At 41.6% G+C, this 22,115-nt stretch overlaps 1 protein-coding gene and 1 pseudogene across 3 annotated transcripts in view; both read right to left on the bottom strand.

Moving 5' to 3' along the window:
• Nucleotides 1-4,146, bottom strand: part of PTAR1 (protein prenyltransferase alpha subunit repeat containing 1) — a 55,749-nt gene extending 51,603 nt beyond the window's left edge. For all 3 annotated transcript variants that reach the window (XM_008256252.4, XM_051846459.2, XM_051846452.2), the window contains exon 1: nt 4,013-4,146. In XM_008256252.4, the coding sequence (XP_008254474.2) occupies nt 4,013-4,098 (86 nt within the window). In that variant the 5' untranslated portion in view covers nt 4,099-4,146. The remainder of the gene's footprint in view (nt 1-4,012) is intronic.
• Nucleotides 4,147-20,182: 16,036 nt separating this feature from the next.
• LOC127493906 (platelet-activating factor acetylhydrolase IB subunit beta pseudogene) lies at nt 20,183-21,518 on the bottom strand (annotated as a pseudogene).
• Nucleotides 21,519-22,115: the final 597 nt, after the last annotated feature.

The following is a 22,115-nucleotide window of genomic DNA, read 5'->3' as shown; positions in this document are numbered from 1 at the left end:
CTGCAGTCTACCCCGCTGTCAAATGTCAAGCCAAGATTCAAATCTAATCTAGGACTGTGAAACTCTAAACTCAAACTTTCACAACTATACTATTGTTTAAATAAATGAAAACCAGAATATGACTATTAGACTCCCCTATTCTTCATTCCTTTTTCAAGATTTATTTTATTTATTTGAAAGGCAGAGTTACAGAGAGAAAGGGAGACACACACAGAGGGCTTCCATCTGCTGTTTCACTCCCAAATGTCCACAATGGCTGGGGCTGGGCCAAGCTGAAGTCAGGAGCTTCTTCCGGGTCTCCCCCATGGGTGCAGGGACCCAAGAACTTCGGTCATCCCTTATTGGATCAGAAGTGGAGCAGCTGGCATCCATACGGGATGCCAGCATTGTAGGCAGGGGCTTAATGCGTTGCACCACAGGTGACTTCACCTATTCTTCATTTCAATTGGTAGAAATTCTAAAAACACTTTTTCTATTCCTCTACCCAAAAATCTTCATTGGGGCCTACCACTACCTAGGAGCTATTTTTTCCTCAATTAACTCTTTTTCAGCCTTCATGTCTCAATTTAAATGTTATTTTCTCAGTAAGTACTATTTTGAACTTCTGATCTAAATTGGGATCCCCTGTACTTTTTTCAAAGTACCCTTCCTACCTGTTCTGCCTCCTTTGATAATCTGTGTACCGATTTGTTTAAAGATCCTTTAGGACAGCAACCATACCCAGTTTGTTCACTGATCTACACCCAGCATCTAGACCACTGACATTTCAGCATCATGTCTGTCAATCGAAGGCACTCTTTCACTGAATGTAGGAATGGAATAAAAAAAAATCAAGCTAGGTAGTCACAGACTTCCATAATCTGGCCCTCCTGTATATTCCAGAACACATTTTGCTACTTTTGGTCAATTCATTGCTTGTTCTGTGGAGTTCTTTAGCTCCCTCTATGAATCCTACCTAGACATCAATGTCAAGTTTAAAATCCATCTCCAGTAAGAGTCCTGGCCCAGGTAAACTCAATGTCCTCTCTACTTCTATTAGGCTCTACGTCACTAACTCATCAAACTATTTTGACATACTCCCCTCAACTATAAACTGCTTTGCAGGGTTATTTTACTGTTTGCAGGTAGGTCTTAGGTATACAACAGTCACTGAGCACATGTGGCCATTATGGATAAATCAATCACAATTAAATAACTCTTAAAATTCCATCCCTCATTTCTATTAGGTGCATTTCAAGTGCTCAATAGCTACATATGGCTAGTAGCTATCATACTGATTAAAGAACCCTCCATTATCCCAGAAATTCATGAGTGCCTAGAGTAGGAAAACTGTATTTTATACTTATTTCCAAATAGTCAAAGTACCTATGGCATCTAAACACAAGAGTCTAATGAATAATTTTAAAAATAATAACTAGCTGGATGCTTATGTACTTTAACATGACCTTAATTTTACTATAAACTGCTATCTTCCACATTTGCACTGGGTCTATACATTGAGCTAATGCCTGTCTCCAGGTCAAGCCTTAGTTGCATACTGAAGTCACCATATAAACACCATTTGTATTGTATTTCCCAGTTTATAAAGTGCCACACACTCATCATTCATGTGGTCAATATCTGTACAGTGAGAAACACAGAGATTCTGTTTAGGCCTAATACTTAAGAGTGGCAGTTGAGTGCCACTGTGTGGAAGTGATTTTCCTGTGTTCTTTTCAGCATCCCAGGATCAAGGGGAAACCAAGGCTGAGAAAGGGTACCATACGCAAACCTAACAATAACAAATTCCACAATCTACCAATTCCAACTTTGATTCCTTCTGGCTGGATGTTTCTACATAGATACATTTAATGGAGTAGATGACTGCTAATAAAATTACAGTCTAGCTTATTCAGGGGAAAAAAAGGAAACTAAAAGTAAAGAATGAAAAACTTTGATAATACTGAAAGTATAATTAAGATAGTGAAGTTAGATATTAACTTTAAAGGTAAACATGCTTTTTCTTTAAACTACATATACAGTCTTTTTATTTGGGGAGTTAAAAGGGCCAGATTGGGGAAGTACAATTTTGAAAAGCCTAAATTACAAGATATTTTAAAGATGAATGGTAATATCAACAAAGATTTTTACTGCAGGGAAGTATGCACTAACATATAGATGAAGACTATTTAAATAAACAATGATTTAAACTATTAAATGTTTCAGACCAGCACTACATATCATTACTTCAAATGCCCAATACAGTTGAAACTTTTCAACTGAACAAATGCAATGTTTATAAATAACAGTAAATTATAAACTGACAGAATATGCTGAGACTTCACAGTAAAAATACGACTAAGGGACGGATATTGATGTACTCTGAGTTTTGGCACACAAGATCCAGAAAAATTGGGATGCAGCACAAGCTGCACTGTGTCAAACTGCCAAGTCAATGAACACTCAAACCCAGTTTCTCGAAATATGAAATAACAATGCTCTTTCAGTCCACCTCGGGGAAGAACCAAGATGATTATATTTTTATTAGACTTCTAACAGCTGCTAAATTTCTTTTAGAAAAAATAACACCAATGATGAGTGAATAGGGCCTTTATTAGTCCAACTTTTTTTTTTTTGAGGATGTGTCCTGTTTGTACTAAGGCTCCTAATCTCAAAAAAGAGTGAAAGAGGAATATACAAGACATCAAAGCATTCTTCGGAAGGCCCAGCAGCCACTATGGTGACTGCCAGGAAATCATTATAAACACTCGCATTTTGAAAAAAGCAGCAGTCAGGAGGGGAAGGGAAGTGGATGGGGTCAGAGGCGGCAGGTGTTTTGAGGTCACCAGTTTCGTTTTTAATGAGGCACAGTTGCATTATCTCCAATTGTGCACCACAAGGGAGCAAAGACATCTGAGGGCCTCCTGAGTCTTTTGTAAGCATCACCTTGGAGTTTCGCAAAGAACACACTATTACGATGTAGGGCTGGCACCTCTTTTAGGAAGGAAAAAAAACTGAACAGGTTAGTTAGAATCCTTTCAAAGCATAATCAGTCTTCTGATTTAAAAAATACAATACTAAAAACAAACTCCAAAAACAGTGAGATGAAGCGCAAAACTGGATTCCTTGTTTCTTTCATCCGGGGAGGAGGGATGGGAAAGGAGCTACACCCTTGCTTCTTCCGTGCCCTGCTTTGTAACAGTTGTAGCTATCTCCGCCTTTTAATAGCTTCCTTTGCACTGTTACATAAAAGCCAAAGTGTCAGCAAGAGTACAGACTCTTCTGGTATCTTCAGAGTACTCCGAATAAAATGCAAAAGGAGGAGGAAGAGATACATGTGTCCATCCTGTAGTGGCCAGTTAAGGAGGGCAGCAGGGCGCGGATAAAAATAAACCCGCTCCGCTCACTTATGAATCAAGCCGTGCTAAAAAGTGTCCAGACGGCATCCGCTCTGCCCCAGACCCACACTGCGCCCTACACAAGTCTCTCTGGGAACCGCACCGTTCACCTTCCAAACACAATGTCTCGCCGGAGTCACTTTACAGTCTTGTGACAAGTGAGGCGCAAGTCACAAGCAGCCTCCGACTCCCTTCGGGGGGACAAACGGAGGGGTCTCGGCCCAGCCAGAACAAGGGGGCTCGGGAGCCCCCAGAACCACCGTCCCGCACGAGCCCGCCCCGACCCACGCGGCTGTGTGCACCCGTGAACCTCGCACGGACCGCGGCTGAGGACCTGCGGATGAAGTCCTTCGAGTTTCCTCAACTCCCGGGGAAGGGCGCCCAGGGACAGCAGACAAAAGTCGTTCGAGGTCACTTCCAGGGACTCGCAGCGAGCGCGTCCCCGGGCCGAAAGGCGGGCCTCGCGGAGCGGCCCATCACGTCCACCCGGACCGCACTCGCCATCCGCTCCGAGGGGCGCGAGGGCCAGGACCCGCGCCGTCCGCCCGCCAGCCGCCCGAGGTCGGCTCTAGGCGTGGCCCCGCCCCCGCCCGCCCACGACCACCCCCCGGAGGCGGGGGAGGCGCGCGACTCACATGTGCGGGTTCCTCCTGAAGGCGTTGGTGATGTCCTTCACCACCCGCTGCACCAACACCGCCACCTCCTCGCTCGTCTCGGCCATGTTGGCGGCGGCTCGGGCGCGCCTCCGGGAGAGCTGAACGGCCGGCGGGAGTTCCGCGGGAGCGCGCGCGAGTGCGCCGGTTTGGCCGCGCCGCCTGCCGCCGCTGCCGCCGCCGAGCACTTCCGGGTCACGCTGTCGCGGGCGGCGGCCACGCCCTGGCCAGGACCCGCGCGGGTCTGAGTTCGCGTGGAAGGGTCTGCGATCCGTTGTGCGCACGACGGCGAAGACGGGTCGGGTTCGTTTAAGTCGCCACTATTGTAACCGTTAGTTTTGTCCGGGCTGAGGACGGAAGGGTCCGGAAGAGCCGAGAGCACCTGGAGAGATGGTGAACCGCGAGGACCGGTCCTCCGGAGCCCAGCTCCCGTCTGCGCTGTTTTCCCAAGCGGAGCGATGGGGAGGTCCCAAGGGGCCCGTGCTACTGACCTCCTTCTGTGGACCTGCTAGTCAGTCTCCGCCTGTGCGCTCTCCAGAGCGGCCCTTCACAGTTCATTTAAAGCCGTCCGTTACTGCATCAGACACGGAAAAGGGAAGGAAGGCTTGTTTGCCCTCTGGATATAGGGAGTAGAAGTCATGCATTTTTTAGATTTTTCTGCTTTGAGTGTACTTCATTTTTGCACAACGTTTAGTGGCCTTGGAACGCTGAGTCAGTTCTGGAGGAAAAGTGCCAAGGTCCTGATGGTTTGCCAACAATGACCATTTATGTTGCTACAAATAAGTTTTGTAGGGAACAAAAAAAAAAAGTAACCACTAGTGTAGGATTGAGAGGGGGAAAAAAGGATCTTGCTACAAAGAAGTTTTGTAGGAAAAAATGTAACCAGTAGTGTAGGATTTAGAAAGGAGGGGGCAGGCACGAGAATGTCTGTTTGTTTTTAGAGAATGTTCCAGGAGAACTTACCTTGCAACATTGCACTTTAGGGCTTCTTCACCGCAAAGGAGCAGTTAAAGCTGTAAACAACCAGTTTGAGTCATATTTTTAGTATCCTAAACTGAGCTTTCTTCATTGTGAATTACCCACCTAGGGGAGGCCTTTGCTGCTCTTTGCTGAACATACTATGTATAAAAATGTAATGCATAAAGGGCCTTCCCCCCTCCTTTTTTGCCACGGTTTTTGACAAAAGCTCCCCTAACCCTGGCTGTAAGTTGCCAGTGTGGCAAGCCCAGGTTCCACCTACGAGTTAGCAGGCTGGAAAAAAAACAGGATTCAGATCAATTGGATTTAACACGGTGTCCAAATTCACCACTACCTGACCTCAAGCCCCATTATACACTCTTTGTAATTCATTGGCATAATAAAGATCACTCCCCTTTAGGCCACAACAGTTTACAATTACCATGACAAGCCATTTAAGTGGCCAGACAAGGAGAAAAAAAAAAAAAAAAAAGCTGTGGATCTCTAATTCCCTGAAGTCATCACTCCTTATGCAGAAATTAGATGAATAATCTGCCCAAGTATTAGCATACATTTCCTGGACCTAATTAACATAAAACTCCAACAGCCCACGGAGCTGCTGTGTCCCAGAAGACTGTGCTGTTTGCTACTTTGTTTAGTACACCTCTCTTGCTTTAACAATGCTGCCTCCAGATTGAGTTCTATCTCATGCAAAAGCCAAGAACACTCCTGAGGCTGCAGTGAGCCCAGCCTGTCTGGTGTCAAAACTGCTTATCATTCTTTTTTTTTTTTTTTTTTTTTTTTTTTTTTACAGAAGATCAGTTTAGTGTACATTAAGTAAAGATTTCAGTCGTTTGCACCCCCATAGAAACACAAAGTGAAATATACTGTTTGAGTACTCGTTATAGCATTAAGCCTCAGTGTACAGCACGTTAAGGACAGAGATCCTACATGAGGAGTAAGTGCACAGTGACTCCTTTTGTTGACTTTACCAATTGACACTCCTGTTTATGGCATCAGTAATCTCCCTATGCTCCAGTCATGAGTTTCCAAGGCTATGGAAGCCCCTTGAGTTCTCCGACTCTTATCTTGTTTAGACACAGTCATAGTGGGAGCAAACTGTTGAAATACGTACTTAAGGTATACTAAGCTGATCTTCTGTATATTAAGATAATCGAAAATGAATCTTGATGTGAATGGAAGGGGAGAGGGAGTGGGAAAGGGGAGGGTTGTGGGTGGGAGGGACGGTATGGGGGGGGAAGCCATTGTAACACATGAGTCATACTTTGGAAATTTATATTCATTAAATAAAAGATAAAAAAAAAAAACTGCTTATCATGGCTGCCCTTTCTTGAGGGAGCTATACCTTCCCACTGTCTCATTTACCCCTCACAGGCAAATAAAACTATGAGTAACTCTCATTTAACTGGGTGATTGATTGGTGATACCCCAAGGAAAAGGACCTCTTAGGTCCAAAATGAGCATTCATGTCCACTTGGATTTTGAAGATCCATAGTTTAGGTTTTCACAGATCAGGTTTTCTTCTGCCCCTCTGTCATAGGAAATCCGGTTGCCTTTGGTCCAAGACTTTTTTTTTTTCTTCCATCCTTCCAAACTACATCTTACATAGTTATGAAAAGAAAAGAAAAGAACCAAACTCACTCTTAGTAATGTTTAATGGGAATGTAATGGAACACTTGAAATATGGTCCATGATTGTGAAAGTTAAACACCAATGAACTATACCCAGTGGTCAAAATGAATGTTTATCAAAACTAGACATTGTACTTCTGGTTTAAAAAGAAGTAAGATATAAATCACAAAACTGTAGAAAGCAAGCTGGAACAGGTTTAAGAAGAATTAGCAAAAATGAACTTTAACCTCTGACAAATTCGGCAGTGAAATGATTGGAATGTGTGCTTGGCTTCAAAGGCCCAGGAGAACTTAAAGTATCTTGGTTAGGCTAAGAATGTGCCACCAATTCTCCAATGATTCCTGTTAACTGATAAGCTCCTTCCTCTGCTCTTAATCAGAACCTAACATCCTGTTCTAATGGCAGTGGGAAATAAAACCTGACTTCTGTTGACTCAAACCAGCACACTCATGATTTTTCCACCCAAAGGCTTTATTTTTATATTAAAATTTGTGTGACTTTTGTGTTTCTGACATACTTGTATTTAGTAGGAAACAAAAAACATGCTTTGTCCCCAGCTCTTGAAGTCAGCTTCACATTCCAGGATGTTGGTTCCTCTATGTAGTTCTTTGTTTGCATCCCCACTTAGACACATAAATGCACACACACCCCCTATTCATTCTGGTGACTTACATGTCTCATGTTTCAAAATTTGTTTCATCCAATCATTAATCATCTATATTTAGGGCTGAGTGTTTTAAGAATTAGATTGTATAAGAACTGCCACCCAATAATTATGTACATAAGAAAACTGAGGTCCCAACAATTTAAGAACTGAAATGCATGAGCCCCTAATAATGATATGTGTACAAGAATAGGGTATGCTATATTCAGCATGATTTTGTGGAAGGACTGAAAAATGTATATTCAGGGATCTACCAAAGACATTTATGGATAATAGTGGAAAATAGTAAATAGAATAAAGGCTTGGTGACAGGAGATTGATTAAATTATAATAGGTTTATGCAAGACTATTTAGCTATTTAAAAATAACATTATGGGCCTGCTGTTGTGGCATAGCAGGTAAGGCTGTGATGTTAGCATTCCATACGGGTGCTCGTTCATGTCCAGGCTGCTGCACTTCCAGATCAGCTCTCTGCTAATGTGGGAAAGCAGTGGAAGATGGCCTAGGTGCTTGGGCTTACACTCATGTGGGAGACCCAGAAGGAGGTCCTGGCTTCTGGATTTTGGCCTGGCCCAGTCCCTGCCATTAAAGCCATATGGGGAGTGAAAGAGTGAATGGAAGATCTTTCTTTCTCTCTCTCCCTCTCTCTCGATCCCCGCCTCTCTCTCTCCAGCTCTGACTTTCAAATAAATAAATAAACAAATATTTTTGAAAAATAACAACTGGAAGAACACGTAAGGTTTTTTTTGTAGGACTTAGTTATTTGAAAGACAGAACTTGAAAGAGGGAGAGTGATTTGAAAGACAGAACTAGAAAGAGGGAGAGTGAGAGATATTTTCCATCTGCTGGTTCACTCCCCAAATGGCCACAATGAATGTTGATCATATAATGTGATTAGAATTATTAAATTATTAGCATTATACTTCTAAGAAGATATCATTTCTTATACTTGGAACTAAAAATGTTTATTATCAGAGAAGTAAAAAGTATTCTAGAACTAGAAATATAAACAATATGCCTAAGCAATACTGTTAATGTTTATAGAACCAAATGATGATAACTAAAGAAAGGTATTAAATATGATACTGTGTTAGAAAAACAAACTGAAAGACTTCATTAAAATTAAAGATTTCTACTCTCCAAAAGACACCATAAAAAGAATGAAAAGACTAGTACAACCTGGGAGAAGTATATAATGAACCCTTAAAACTCAACAGTAAGAAAACAAATAACCTGATTTAAAAATGGGTCAATACTTTGATAAACCCTTCACCAATGCAGATATTTAAAAACATATGAAGAGGCCGGCTCTGTGGTGCATGAGGTTAATCCTCTGCCTGTGGCGCCGGCATCCCATATGGGCGCCGGTTCTAGTCCCGGCTGCTCCTCTTCCAGTCCAGTTCTCTGCTATGGCCTAGGATAGCAGCAGAAGATGGCCCAAGTGCTTGGGGCTTTGAACCCACACGGGAGACAAGGAAGAAGCTTCTGGCTCCTAGCTTCAGCCTGGCACAACCCTTGCTGTTGCAGCCATTTGGGGAGTGAAGCAGCAGATGGAAGATCTTTCTCTCTCTTCCCCTCTCTCTGTAACTCTGCCTTTCAAATAAGTAAATCTTCTTTAAAAAATTGAATGCTTTATTATATTATTGCTTTGATTAGCTGTATCTTATAGTATGATAGATCTCAGCCTATCCACTATCCTAAAATCTGAGAATTTACTAGCAAAGGAGTAGGATGATGTACAATAAGAAGCCATAATATCAACATATTTTTATGAATTCTTAAGAAATGTTAATAAGAGTAAAGCCCATCTTTAAAGTCTTTATTAAAGACTAGCGCAAGAAAAGGCATAGAATTTAACAAATATATTTTAAAGGTCATGTACCCTAGACTTAAGAATATTTGGAATATCCATTGCCTTCATGTGTTGGTATATTTCCCAACTACAAGACTTCATATATATTCAAGAAATATTTGTAAAAATCTCAAAAACATCCATGAATGCTAATGCTATTTGTTGTTATATTTAGTTGGTATCTCTAGCACTTCATAATTCCAATTGTTGGGATAAAATGAGAAAGTACATGTGATAACATCTTTACCTTATGAGGTACTATATAGATTCTTTTTTTGTGGATAAAGTACCACTACTAATAGATCAGTATCTATTGATCAATAATAAATTAAGACTAATTTATTATTAAGCACAATAATAAATTAAGACTAAACCAGATACTTTCATTATGAGACTATTTTTAACACTTCTAAAGAGAATTATGCCACAAGTGCGATTAATTTTCTAGTTGAAATATGAACTGTTTTTAACCTGATAGTGTTATCAGAGATGATAATAATGAAGATGACTTTAAATGACCAGTTTATGCTGATGTTGGAATCCATTGAATTACATAGGTGAGGATACTGATTACATAAATGGCTTCTGTTGCTGAGTAAGTGGTGATCTAGTTCCCTTGGTATCTGACAGCTCTAAAATATCATCCTGTCCCTTTGCCCTCTCCTTCTTCCTACCACAGAGACCCAGGAGACCCATGATGTAATCCTTAGAAAAAAACAAGAGGCCGGCACCACAGCTCACTAGGCTAATCCTCCACCTGCCGCACCAGCACTCGGGGTTCTAGTCCCGGTTGGGGTGCCAGATTCTGTCCCGGTTGCCCCTCTTCCAGGCCAGCTCTCTGCTGTGGCCTGGGAGTGCAGTGGAGGATGGCCCAAGTGCTTGGGGCCTGCACCCCATGGGAGACCAGGAGGAAGCACCTGGCTCCTGGCTCTGGATCAGCGCAGAGCGCTGGCCGTGGTGACCATTTTGGGGGGTGAACCAAAGGAGGGAAGACCTTTCTCTCTGTCTCTCTCTCTCTCACTAACTCTGCCTGTAAAAGAGAGAGAGAGAGAGAGAGAGAGAGAGAGAGAAAGAGAGAGAGAGAGAAACTGTCTAGTGGAAAAAAGAGCCAACCCAGGACCTGCATGTAGAAACAGCTGGAGAGTGAGGCATCTCTCTATGATGCAATGAATGCAGATGTCAAACTTCATAGAGATTTTCTTAGCATTCTTTTCTTAGTCATTCTTTTTAATGAATGACTAAATGAAAGAAGTACCTAAATTTAAGTACATACTTAGGATTTTATTCTGATTTATATTTCACTTATTTTTTCTTTACTATAACAGAGATGAACAACATAGGTATATTGCAGAATCATAACTGAAAACTTTAAAAGATAGGAGAAGCTTCATTTTGACTCTACAAGAGGTTCAGTCTGGGATCTCTTCAGTAACTGTCTAAAAGTAAGACAGATCTATGTATCCTGTTCTTTCATCTGCTTCTCAAGAAATTTAGTAATAAAAATATAGCTTGTTTCTCAATTTCTTCCTGCTTCCCTATTTTAAGTTACCACTGAGCCACCAATAAAATTAATATCAGGCCACAATTACCCGTAGGACAACATGAACTTCTTTTCTTAAGAAAGAAAACTCTAAGGACCGTGCCTGTCTCCCTAGCTGCTTCCATATGAGGGCCCTGGATTGGCTCTTTGTCCTGCTAGGCGTTGTCTTTGCTGATCACTGAATCATGCTCTTTCCTCGTGGCCTAATATTTAGAGAGACTGATCATCTGAGCTTTAGGAAGGGGCATCCAAGAGCAACTCCCCAGTTGATGTCTTCTGAGTTAAGGGTACCGCCAAATCATCAGTGAGCAAAAAAACTGTGCAAATGATGATGTGCTTGGTTTATAGGAGGGGAAGGTAAATCCTATCTGGGAAGACAGCACTCTAAGCAATTTTTCTCATTTATCCCATGAATTTTATGAGCGTTACATGTATAAGACATAATGTTAGCTGCTGGATATTTGATGATGATAAAAACAGACATGGGGTGTGCCCTCCCATGGGACTTAACAGTTTTATGGAAGAGATGGACACCATTCAAATAGACAAAAATGAAAAGTGTAGTATATGGCACTAAGGGAATAAAGGAGGGTGTCATAATTACCCATTGTGGGGGTAATGGCTTAACTGTAGGCAGTGAGCTCAAGGAAGCCCCATCTGAACAATGTTATGTAAGCTGAGATCTGAAAGATGAGAAGGAACTGGACCTGCAAAAAGCAGAGGAAGAGCCGCATTGGTGGTGGAGGCCCAGTGTTTGAAGCCCTGAGAAGAAAGTTTTTTTTTAACCAGGTCACAAGAATTGACAAACCAACTAATAACTTTTACTGACCTTAGAGTGTTTCTAAAGTGATTTCAGACTCATGATGGTCATCGCTGAATGTCTAGAGTTTTCCCCCTTTTATCCTCTGAGCAGTTCTTGGATCTGAATGTTAAGACATATTTGCAGAATGAAAAATTAATGTGTTGTAAGGTGTTTTGGTTAAGATCCTGCCAGGGAAACACAAACCATACTCTGTTTTCTAAGTAAAAGGAGTTTGACACAGGTCATTTCAGTCTCACACACTCATTGGAAAGACAGAGTAGCAACAGTCAGGGAACCTGTCACCAAATGTCTCAGTCTCCAGCAGAAAACCTGTGATTGGGGTGGGAGTTGTGGAGCAGTGGGCTAAGCTGCCACTTGGGATGCCTGCATCTCATATTCGAGTGCCTAGTTTGAGTTCTGAATCTTCCACTTCTTTAGCTTCCTACTAATATGCCTGGGAAGGAAGCAATGATGGCCCAAGGGCTTGGGTCCCTGTCACCCATGTGGGAGACCCAGATGGAGTTCCTGGCTTCTGTCTTTGGCTTGGCTCAGCTCTGAATGTTGCAGGCATTTGGGAATAGACCCAGGAGGTACAAGGTCTTATTTCTCTTTTTCTGTCATACACACACACACACACACACACACACACACATAACCTCTCTCTCTCTTTCTCTCCCCCCTCCTTGCTGTCACTGTGCCTTTCAAATGAATGAATAAATATATAACTCGAAAAACAAAGCGAACCCTATGATTGTACCTTGTCCAGAAGCTACTGCAAATCCCAAGAAGCCCTGGGAAGCTCTTCCCAAATCTCTCTGCAGCACCTACTCATACCCAGCTGCTTGTCAAGAATCTTCCCAGGTGTGTCAAGCCTCCTGCTGGCAGTCTGTACATGCTTCTGCTTGTAACTGTCTCCTGGACAATGGTGATCTCTTAGTTGTGCTTTCTGTATCTTGTACTCTTGCTAGCAGACTGCACTGTGTTACAAAGGAAAATTTAGAAAGGGATAATGGTGATGCCTGGGTGACAGTAATTCCAAATTGCCAATGGTAATCCTAAATTGCCAACAGACAGCCCAGTACAACAGTTCACCCCTTTTGCTTTGGTGAGAAAAAAAAAAGTCATGAGTTATTTTTTAGCTGTAGTAATATGAAAAGCCATTTCTCCTTGGTCCTTGACATTTGTTTTCTGGAAAACATGGCATCACACACTAAGTGGTGCTTCAGACTACAAATCTATCTTGTAGCACAGCAGCCCTGTATGTGCTGCCCCACCTGAAACTGTAGTTGAGTCTTCCGTGGGTCATTCTACTGTTTTGTCAAGCAAGTTGCTTCAGAGTGGTAGCGTTGTGGGCTGCAGGCTCTCAGCTAGACCTATTTTAGATTCTGCCCTGCGTGCATAAAAGAATTCAAAGGTGGGTATATAAAGATGTAGAGGAGAGTGGGGCCGACACTGTGGCGCAGCAGGTTAAAGCCCTGGCCTGAAGCACTGGCATCCCATATGGGCACTGGTTCGAGTCCTGGCTGCTCCTCTTCCAATCCAGCTCTCTACTATATCCTGGGATAGCAGTAGAAGATGGCTCAAGTCTTTGGGCCCCTGCACCCACGTGGGAGACCTGGAAGAAGCTCCTGGCTCCTGGCTTCAGATCAGCGCAGCTCCGGCCGTTGTGGTCAACTGGGGAGTGAACCATTGGATGGAAGATCTCTCTCTCTGTCTCTACCTCTCTCTGTAACTCTGTCTTTCAAATAAATAAAATAAATCATTAAAAGAAATGTAGAGGAGAGCAGAATTTACCTGGAGCAAAACAAAAGTGCAAGCTCAAGAACCAGGTCGTGTGTGAACAGACAAAAACCACAAAAAAAGGCTCCAAAGAAAACCCTTTCTCCAAGGAAAAATATCCAGCAATGAAAAAGCCCCCCACCCCACACAACAGAAGTAGCCCCCAACCAAAAAAAAAAGCCCCATCAATAAGGTTAGGTCTTCCCTTTATACCCTCCAGAGGCATAGGGGGTGATGTCTGGGGTGGAACTCAACTGAATATGCCCCAAACTCCAGCCCCTTTTTGCATATTCACCATCCATTTCTGTGCCCTTTTTAGGAAATAGTGGAAGTGTCATGGTGGCAGGTGCCTGATGGGAGTGGGTGTGCCCCCATGGTAATATTATTTTAATGACATTATAATGACCTAAAAGTCATGGAAGGAGGGGGTACATCCTGCAGCCATGGGAGGGGACCTGCATGAGGCACAGAAAGGGAAGCTTTGGTTGTGTACAAAAACCAGAGAAGAGGATGATACACAGAATGGCACAAGTCACACCACCGGACTAGGTTGTCACATGGACCTGCTGCAGCTGTCCTGTGCTGGGTTAGCTGCAGCTGTCAAAATGCAAATTGCTTGGAGCTGTCAATCACACACACACACACACACACACACACACCATCCCTGGATCTGTCAACAGCATTTTGGCTGCAGTTGTTGGTCACTGTCCCACGATGTCTCCCGGGTTGGCAAGGAGCTGTCCAGCTACAGTTCAGCTGGAGATGTCAGACCCCAGCTTCTACCCTAGCTATCTGTCTTTGCCACACCAGTGGGGTATGAAAAAAAGTCATGGATTTAAAAATTTTTACAACAAATGAAATGTATCTGAAAATTCCATTTTCCATGAACTTCTTGAAGTTTGCTTGTATGTCTCCTTTGTGCCGTTATTGCAATTCAAATTACATCTTTTTTAAAAAAAATTATTTATTATTCAAAAGCCAGAGTTACATAGAGAAAAGGAGAGGCAGAGAGAGAGAGAGAGAGAGAGATCTTCCATCTGATGGTTCACTCCCCAATTGACCGCAATGGCCGGAGCTGTGCCGATCCGAAGCCAGGAGCCAGGAGTTTTTTCTGGGTCTCCCACGTGGGTTCAGGGGCCTAAGGACTTTCCCAGGCCATAGCAGAGAGCTGGATCAGAAGTGGAGCAGCCAGGTCTCGAACTGGTGTCCACATGGGATGCCGGCGCTTCAGGCCAGGGCGTTAACCTGCTGCACCACAGCACCGGCCCCTGATTAAGCTATTTTTAAATTAAGCTATTTATAAATCTAGATGGGAGATTTAAAACAAGAAACTCCCAAAGCCAAAAAGTACATTCATACTGCCTTTTATCATATATTTAGCTTACTTTTATGGGTCCTCTTTTTTCTTCCTGTGGGTTTGGGTTTCTGTCTAGTGTCTTTTTTTATTTTTTTTTAAGATTTGTTTATTTATTTGAAAGAGTTACACAGAGAGAGAGTCTTCCATCCACTGGTTCACTCCCCAATTGACCGCAACGGCCGGAGCTGTGCCGATCTGAAGCCAGGAGCCAGGAGCTTTTTCTGGGTCTTCCACGTGGTGTGCAGGGGCCCAAGGACTTGGGCCACTCCTACTGATTTCCTAGGCCATAACAGAGAGCTGGATCAGACGTGGAGCAGCTGAGACTCGAACCGGCGCCCATATGGGATGCCAGCACTGCAGGTGGCAGCTTTACCCACTATGCCACAGCGTCGGCCCCAGACTAGTGTCTTTTATTTCATTCCAGAAACTCCATAAAATATTTCTTGTATGGAGGGTCTCATTTTGACAGATTGTCTCACTGTTTAATTATCTGGGAGGTCTTAATTTTTTCTTCAATTTTGAAAGCTAGTTTTGCTGGATAATAGGACTCCTGATTGGTAGTCTTTGTTTCAATTCTTTGAATATGTCATTATGTCATTCCACTGTCTTTTGACCTTCATAACTTTTAATGAGAAATTGGTTGTTAATTTTTTTGCGGATCTCTTATATATAATAACATCCTGTGGCTATCTTTTTTTTTTTTTTGCTGTCCTCAAGTTTTTTCTTTGTTGTGGACTTTCAACAATTTGATTGTAATGTGTCTATTTGTGATTTTTCTTTGAGTTTATCCTACTTGAAGTTTGTCAAGCTTCTTGTTTGTGTTGGTAAATATTTTTCCCAAATTTGAGAAGTTTTTAGTCAATATTTCTTCAAAGATTCTTTTTGCCCCCTTTTGTCTTCTCTCCTTGAAGGACTCCTGTTATGCATAACTTGGAATATTTGACACAGCTCACGGGTCTTTGAGGCTTTGTTCTTTTTCGCTGTTCTTTTATCTTTCTGTTTTCGGCACTTAATAATCTCAATTGACCCATTTTCATAGTTACTTTCTTATGAGTTCTTAATTCTTCAGTTAAGTGAAAATTTTATTTCTGTTCCTTTACTTCTCAAGTCCAGAACTTTTATTTTGTTCCTTTTTGTAACTTCTGTCTCTTTCTTGATATTATCTATTTGGTGAGACATTGTTCTACTATTTCTTAAGTTCTTAAAACATGTTTTCCTTTACTTCACTGAACATATTTTAGGCAGCTGATTCAAAACCTTCATCTTTAGTAAGTCCAACATTTTCTCTTCCTCAGAGACAGCTTCTTAAACTCCTTTTTTCCTCCTGTGTATGAAACATGCTTTCTTGTTTCTTTATGTGTGTTGTAACTTTTTTATTGAAACCTGGACATTTAAATTAATGCAGTGTGAAAACTCAGAAAATTTATTTCTTCTTACTCAAGGTTTATTGTTGAATGCTACTTGCTGTAATGTTTGTTTATTAGAGACTTTTTTGAATTAATGTGATATTAGAGTTTGAAAATCCCCTCTGAAACTCATGTTGAAATTTAATTGACTTTATTAAGTGGTAGGGTGCACCGGAGGGTGATTGGGTCCCTCATGAAAGCTTTAATATCATTGCTGTGAATTGTTAGAATAAGATACTAATAAGAAGGATGATTCTGCTTAATTTCCTCTCTTTGTCTTGTGTGTTCACTTGCCCTTCTGGTTTCTGCCATGGGATATGCAGAAGCTAATTTGCATCCGTTTCCACATGTTGGATCCATCCTAATTTTGTAAACTAGATATAATTATGACTTTTTCTTAAATTCACTCTGACAACCTCTTTTAATTGCTCTATTGAGGTTGATGTTTAAAGTTAGGCTGTTGATATTTAAGGAGATTATTGGTCCTGTTGGATAAGCATCTAACATATTTGCTGCTGTCTTCTATGTGTTCCCTTGCACTTTGCTTCTCTATTTTTTGCCTCCCACTCTTTTCCTGCCTCTTCTGGTATTAATGGAACAATTTTAAGTTTGTTTTCTCTCCTCTGTTAGCATTTTAAATTAGTTTGTCAAGGCTGTCAAAAGAAAATGCCACAGACTAGGTATGTTAAACAATAGAAAGGTATTCCCTCACTTTTCTGGAGGCTGATGACCAAAAGCAAGGATTCCCTCTGAGGCATTTCTCCTTGGCTTCCAGATAGTATTTTTCTCACTGTGACCTCACAGGCCCTTTCCTCTGTGTGCACAAATCCCTGCCATCTCTTTGGGTGTCCTAATTTCCTCTTCTTGGATTAGAGCACACCCCTAATGCCCTTATTCTAACTCAACTTCTCTTTGAAGGAATACAATCAAATTCTGAGATACTGAGGATCGGAGCTTCAACATATGAATTTGGGGGGATCCAATGCAGACCATAATGCAATCAATTGTAATTCTTATTCTTGCTTTTAAAAAAGATTGATTTATCTATCTAAAAGTCAGAGAGAGAGAGGTCTTCCATCACTGGTTCACTCCCCAGATGGCAGCAAAGGCCAGCACCGGGCCAAGCTAAATTCAGGAATCAGGAGCTGTCGCTCCCCCTCTTCGTGGAGGAACGACACTAAGCCCTGCCTAGGCTTCATATCCGAGTCACGGCACCATTATGTCGCTCCCCCTCTTCGTGGAGGAACCACACTAAACCCTGCGCTGTTCTTTCGTCTGCTCGGCCCTCCCCGGGTTTGCTGCTGGCTCCTCCCGGGTTGGCTACTATCCCTTCCACCTCCGTGGAAGGGCAGTTCCCCCCGGCCACATTCCCCACTTCCGCAGGGGAGCGGCACACCGCCGGCCGGCTCTCTCGGGGGCTGCTCAGGTGTTATTCAGATAGATGTTCCCCTTAGATGTTCCTGGTGCATGCCATCTCTTTCCTCCTTTATAGTCCTCCTCTGCCAATCCCAACTCGGCTGCCCACACGCCGAGTACGCTGCTCTCCTCCAATCAGGAGCAAGTCCTACAGCTTATTGGTTGAACTGGAGGCAGCTGTGTAGAAGCTGTTTTCTTCTCTCCCAGCGCCATATTGTGGGAGAGCAGGTGCATAGAATAAGTCTTAATTCCAGTAACAGTCTAGTCCGAGCTGCTCCCCACAAGGAGCTTCATCCAGCTCTCCCATGTGGGTGGTCATTAGCAGAGAGCTGGATTGGAGGTGGAGCAGCTGGGACATGAGCCAGTACCCATATGGGATGTGACAATGTCAGGCAATGGCTTAACCCTCTGTGCCACAACGCCAGCCCTTGCAATTCTTTCTAAACATTCTTCTTAGTGGTTGTCATAGAATATGAAGTATCCATTTACAATTGATCAAAGTCTGCCTCTAAATAACACTATGCTGCTTCAAAGGCAGTCTAAATTCTTCTCAATATTATATTGTTAATTTCTCTCAAGTCCTTATGATATGGCAGTTATGCGTTTTACTTATTTACAAGTGATAATCATTTAATATAATATTGTTTTATGAATAATTTTTTACATCAATTAATTATAATTAAAAGTTAAAAGAATTTATTTTAGGGGCCAGAATTTTGGCACAACAAGTTAGGCCATTGCCTATGAGGCCAGGATCCCATATGAGTACCAGTTCAAGTCCTGGCTGCTCCACTTTTCATCCAATTCTGGGCTAATGTGCCTGGAAAAGCAGAAGATATCCCAAGTGCTTGGGCCCCTGCCACCCACATGGGAGACCTGGATAGACTCCAGACTCCTGGCTTCAGCCTGACCCAGTCCTGGAGACTGCAGCCATTTGGAGAGTAAATCAGTGGGTGGAAGATCTCTCTCTCTCTCTCTCTCTCTCTCTCTCTCTCTCTCTCTTCTGTAACTCTGCCTTTTAGATAAATAAATCTTTTTAAAAATACTTTATTGTAGTTTCATATTCCCCTTCTCTAAACTTCTTCTTTTCCTTGTGTAGATCCAGTTTCTGACATCATTTTACTTGTTTTATTATGACAAATTCCCTCAATTTCTATTTGTCTCATTCAGTTTCAAAAATCATTTCACTGGATACCGAATTCAAGGTTGGTACGTTCTTTCTTTCAACACTTTATATATTTTATTCTACTCCCTTCTTACTTGTGTGACTTTTGTGAAGACATGTGATGTGATTATTATCCTTGCACTTCCAGTAATAAGATGTCTTTCTCCTGACTCTGGCTGTTTAAGAGTCTGTCTTTGTCTTGGTTCTCTGTCGTTTGAATAGGAAATACTTGAGTGTAGATTTTTCAATATTTATCCAAATTGGTGAACTCTGAGCTTCCAATATCTGTGGCTTTTGTCTGTCATCAATTGTGGAGCATTCTTAACTATTCTTTTTTATATATATATTTATTTGAAAGTCAGTTAGGGAGAGAAAGAAAGACAGAGATAGAGAGAAGGAGACAATGCTGGTCCTTCTCAATCGTTCTTACGTCAATCCTTTGTTCTGTTCCTTTCTCTCCTCTCTTAGTGGTATTTTCATTCTATATATGTTACATCTTTTGTAATTGTCTCATCAATCAATATAACATTCCAATATCTTGAAATGTCCAAGAAATATGGCCTCTCAGGAATAAAAGAAAACCAAAAGTTAGGTTTAAGAACCTTTTGGTTCTACTTCATTTGTTCATCCATTTATTCATTCATTCAGTGTGTTTTTTATTGAACACCTGCTCCGTGTCAGTTCTCTAAGAGTCTTTATTTGGGAGCACAGCCTCATAAGAGGTATGTGTCTTCGGCATTTTGTGACTTTATCACCTGATAATGAACCAGGAATTAATGTTTAACCTTTTGCTCTTATAGGATTTAACAGGAGCCAGTTAGAAGAAAACCAGTGTAAAAGCCTGCCATGATATTTTCAGTTTTCTATGGAAAAAAACATAGAGTTGTTATTATTTGTTACTACCAAATTTTGATTTTGAAGAAGCAGCTGTGTGGTCATGAAAATCTGTAAAAAGGTAAAAAAATATAAATGTGATGAAAACATTGAGAGTTGCATATATTTTTAAAAACGAAGATGTCCAAAAAGGGGAAATGTATTTGCTTTAGTGATTTACCATTTAAAGGCCATTTTAAAAGAAGAAAAGGAATACCACCACAGATGGTGTAACTTCATCCCGTGAACACGGTTCTTTTTGCCATATGGAGTCATGCATGAACAGCAGCTCATTCTTCAGGGTAACAGTCTGACCAAAACGGAAGTCTTAACAGGAACAATATGTACTAATAATAAACACAAACACAGAATTGTTAAATATTTGGATTTGCATTCTTGGCTTCAAATTGCTGCATTTGGAGAGTGTTTGAGATCTATAAATGTCACTCCATTATGAAGGGTACAAAAGAGTAAACCTAAAGATGAGTGTCTCTGTAACTGGGAAAAGGTGGCTCACTTTCCTAGTATTGGGGGAGAGCACTTGCTGCAGCAGTTAAGTTACCACTTGGGTTATCTGCATCTCATATTGACGTGTCTGGACTGGAGTCCTGGCTCTGCTTCTGATTCCCCTGTGTGGAAGTCACACTGGTGTCATTTTTTTTTTTTTACATGAAAGGACAATATTTATTTAAACAGACCTCAATGAGGTAGCCATGGTATCATCAGAGTGCATCCAGAGGAACAAGGGAGGAGGGGCCATGAGACTCAACCAATGGCACACCCACACATTTGCTGTTTGATCAACACTGCCAGTAACCACATAGGGTGCTGTCTTGTGGAAATCCAAAGAGGTAATAAAGTGTTGTGTTCATGAGCATTGAGCATCTTCATACACCGTTTGTTCTTGTAATCCCATACACATACGGTCTTATCATCACTGCAACTCAAAATAAACTTTCTCCCAGAATGGAACAGAACTCCATGTACCCAGTTATCATGGCCCACAAGGATCATGATGCACATGCAAGACCTGATGTCCCATACCCTAGTAGTCTTGTCTCTGGTTCCAGGTAGCAAAAATGGCCCAGGCTTGCCACTTTTTTTAGTCTCAAATCCTGTTGCTTCAGAGATGGAAGAATATGAGCTTTCTGGAGCCCAGGAAATGCATTCTGCAACATGCTCATGTTCTTGGAGATCTACTTTGCATTCTTTTCTTGCTGGAACCACTACTGGTCATTGGAACAGCTGGTCATTGGAACAGCTAGCTATCAGAGTGCCATCCTGACTTGGCTGTATTGTATGTGTCCATTCTCTGTGTCCTGTGAATGTCTTCACACAGTAGCCAGTTTGCACTTTCCACATTTGTATAGTTTTATCTCTTGAAGTAGACACTACATGATCTCCACTGGGCACGATGGCTACTGAAGAGACATTGTGGTTGTGCTCATGCATAGTTCTGATGCCTTCAAAGCCCTGAAAATTTTATAGTTTTGTGGTCCTCTATGCAGAACAGGAAGCCATAGCTTGCCTCTGGGGTCAAAAGAAATGTCCAGTACAGAATCTATATGCCCCTTAATACTTCATTCAAAATCACCAATCTCATAATCCCACACCTAAATTGTAGCATCCTCAGACACAGAGACCATAACACTGAACACAGGATGGAATATGACTCAAGTTGACTGGACTCCTGTGACCACGCAAAGTGCATTTTTCTGGTGGATGGGGAATCCATTCTTTTGGGTCTCTTTTCTGACCAAGAGGTCCACCCGATGTATATTCTTCTTTTGCTTCATTTAATTTTGATTCTAATTCCATAACCTTCTTTTGCAATCTAGTAACAGAATTCCATTTTTTTCCAGAAGACCAGTATGCTTCTTATTTAATTCCTCATTTATATCTAGTTCAGTTTCCTTTTTAAAAGCTTCATGTGCCTCTTCTTAGCCACTTGAATAATGATACCCTGCTATAGCTTGATTTAGTTCATCTTGTTGTCTGAGACAGTACCATTTTGGCTGTAACATCAAGCTTATTTGATATAGTGCTATGTCCCTCCTTTGGAAAATAAAAATCTTTGTAATACCTGGTTTCCTGATAATGCAAAACCTGGGAGGCAGTAGATAATGGCTCAAGTACTTGGGTCTCTGCCATCCATGTGGGAGACCCAGATTAAGTTCCAGGATGTGGTTTTAGCCTGGCCCAACCCTGGCTGCTGTGAGCATTTGGGGAGTGAACTAGTGGATGGAAGATGTCAGTCTTTCTACTTTTCAAATAAATAAACAATTTTTTTCTGATATTGTGCTTCACAAAAGAAGAGTTATACAAATTCGGGGGGTATCTTGCCTGATGTAACAGCATATCTCTGAAAAGCCAAGTTGCAACAAACCTTAGCTGTTACATATTGAAATACATCTTAGATATACCATGGGAAAGCTAAAAGTAAAATGAATTCTTTTGCAGTCTACAGAACCATTAATACATTAATAATTTCTCTGTCTTTGGGACTTAGGTATTTTAAATTATTGATACCATGTACAGTGCATCATGTTCTATTCAAATAACATACTCCATATAACTATTATTTTATACCTTTAAGGTTCACAGTTCTAAGTACTAAAATT

This window comes from Oryctolagus cuniculus, chromosome 1 (genome assembly GCF_964237555.1).
Source record: "Oryctolagus cuniculus chromosome 1, mOryCun1.1, whole genome shotgun sequence".
Taxonomy (NCBI): Eukaryota; Metazoa; Chordata; class Mammalia; order Lagomorpha; family Leporidae; genus Oryctolagus; species Oryctolagus cuniculus.
This window is presented reverse-complemented; position numbering and strand designations above follow the sequence as displayed.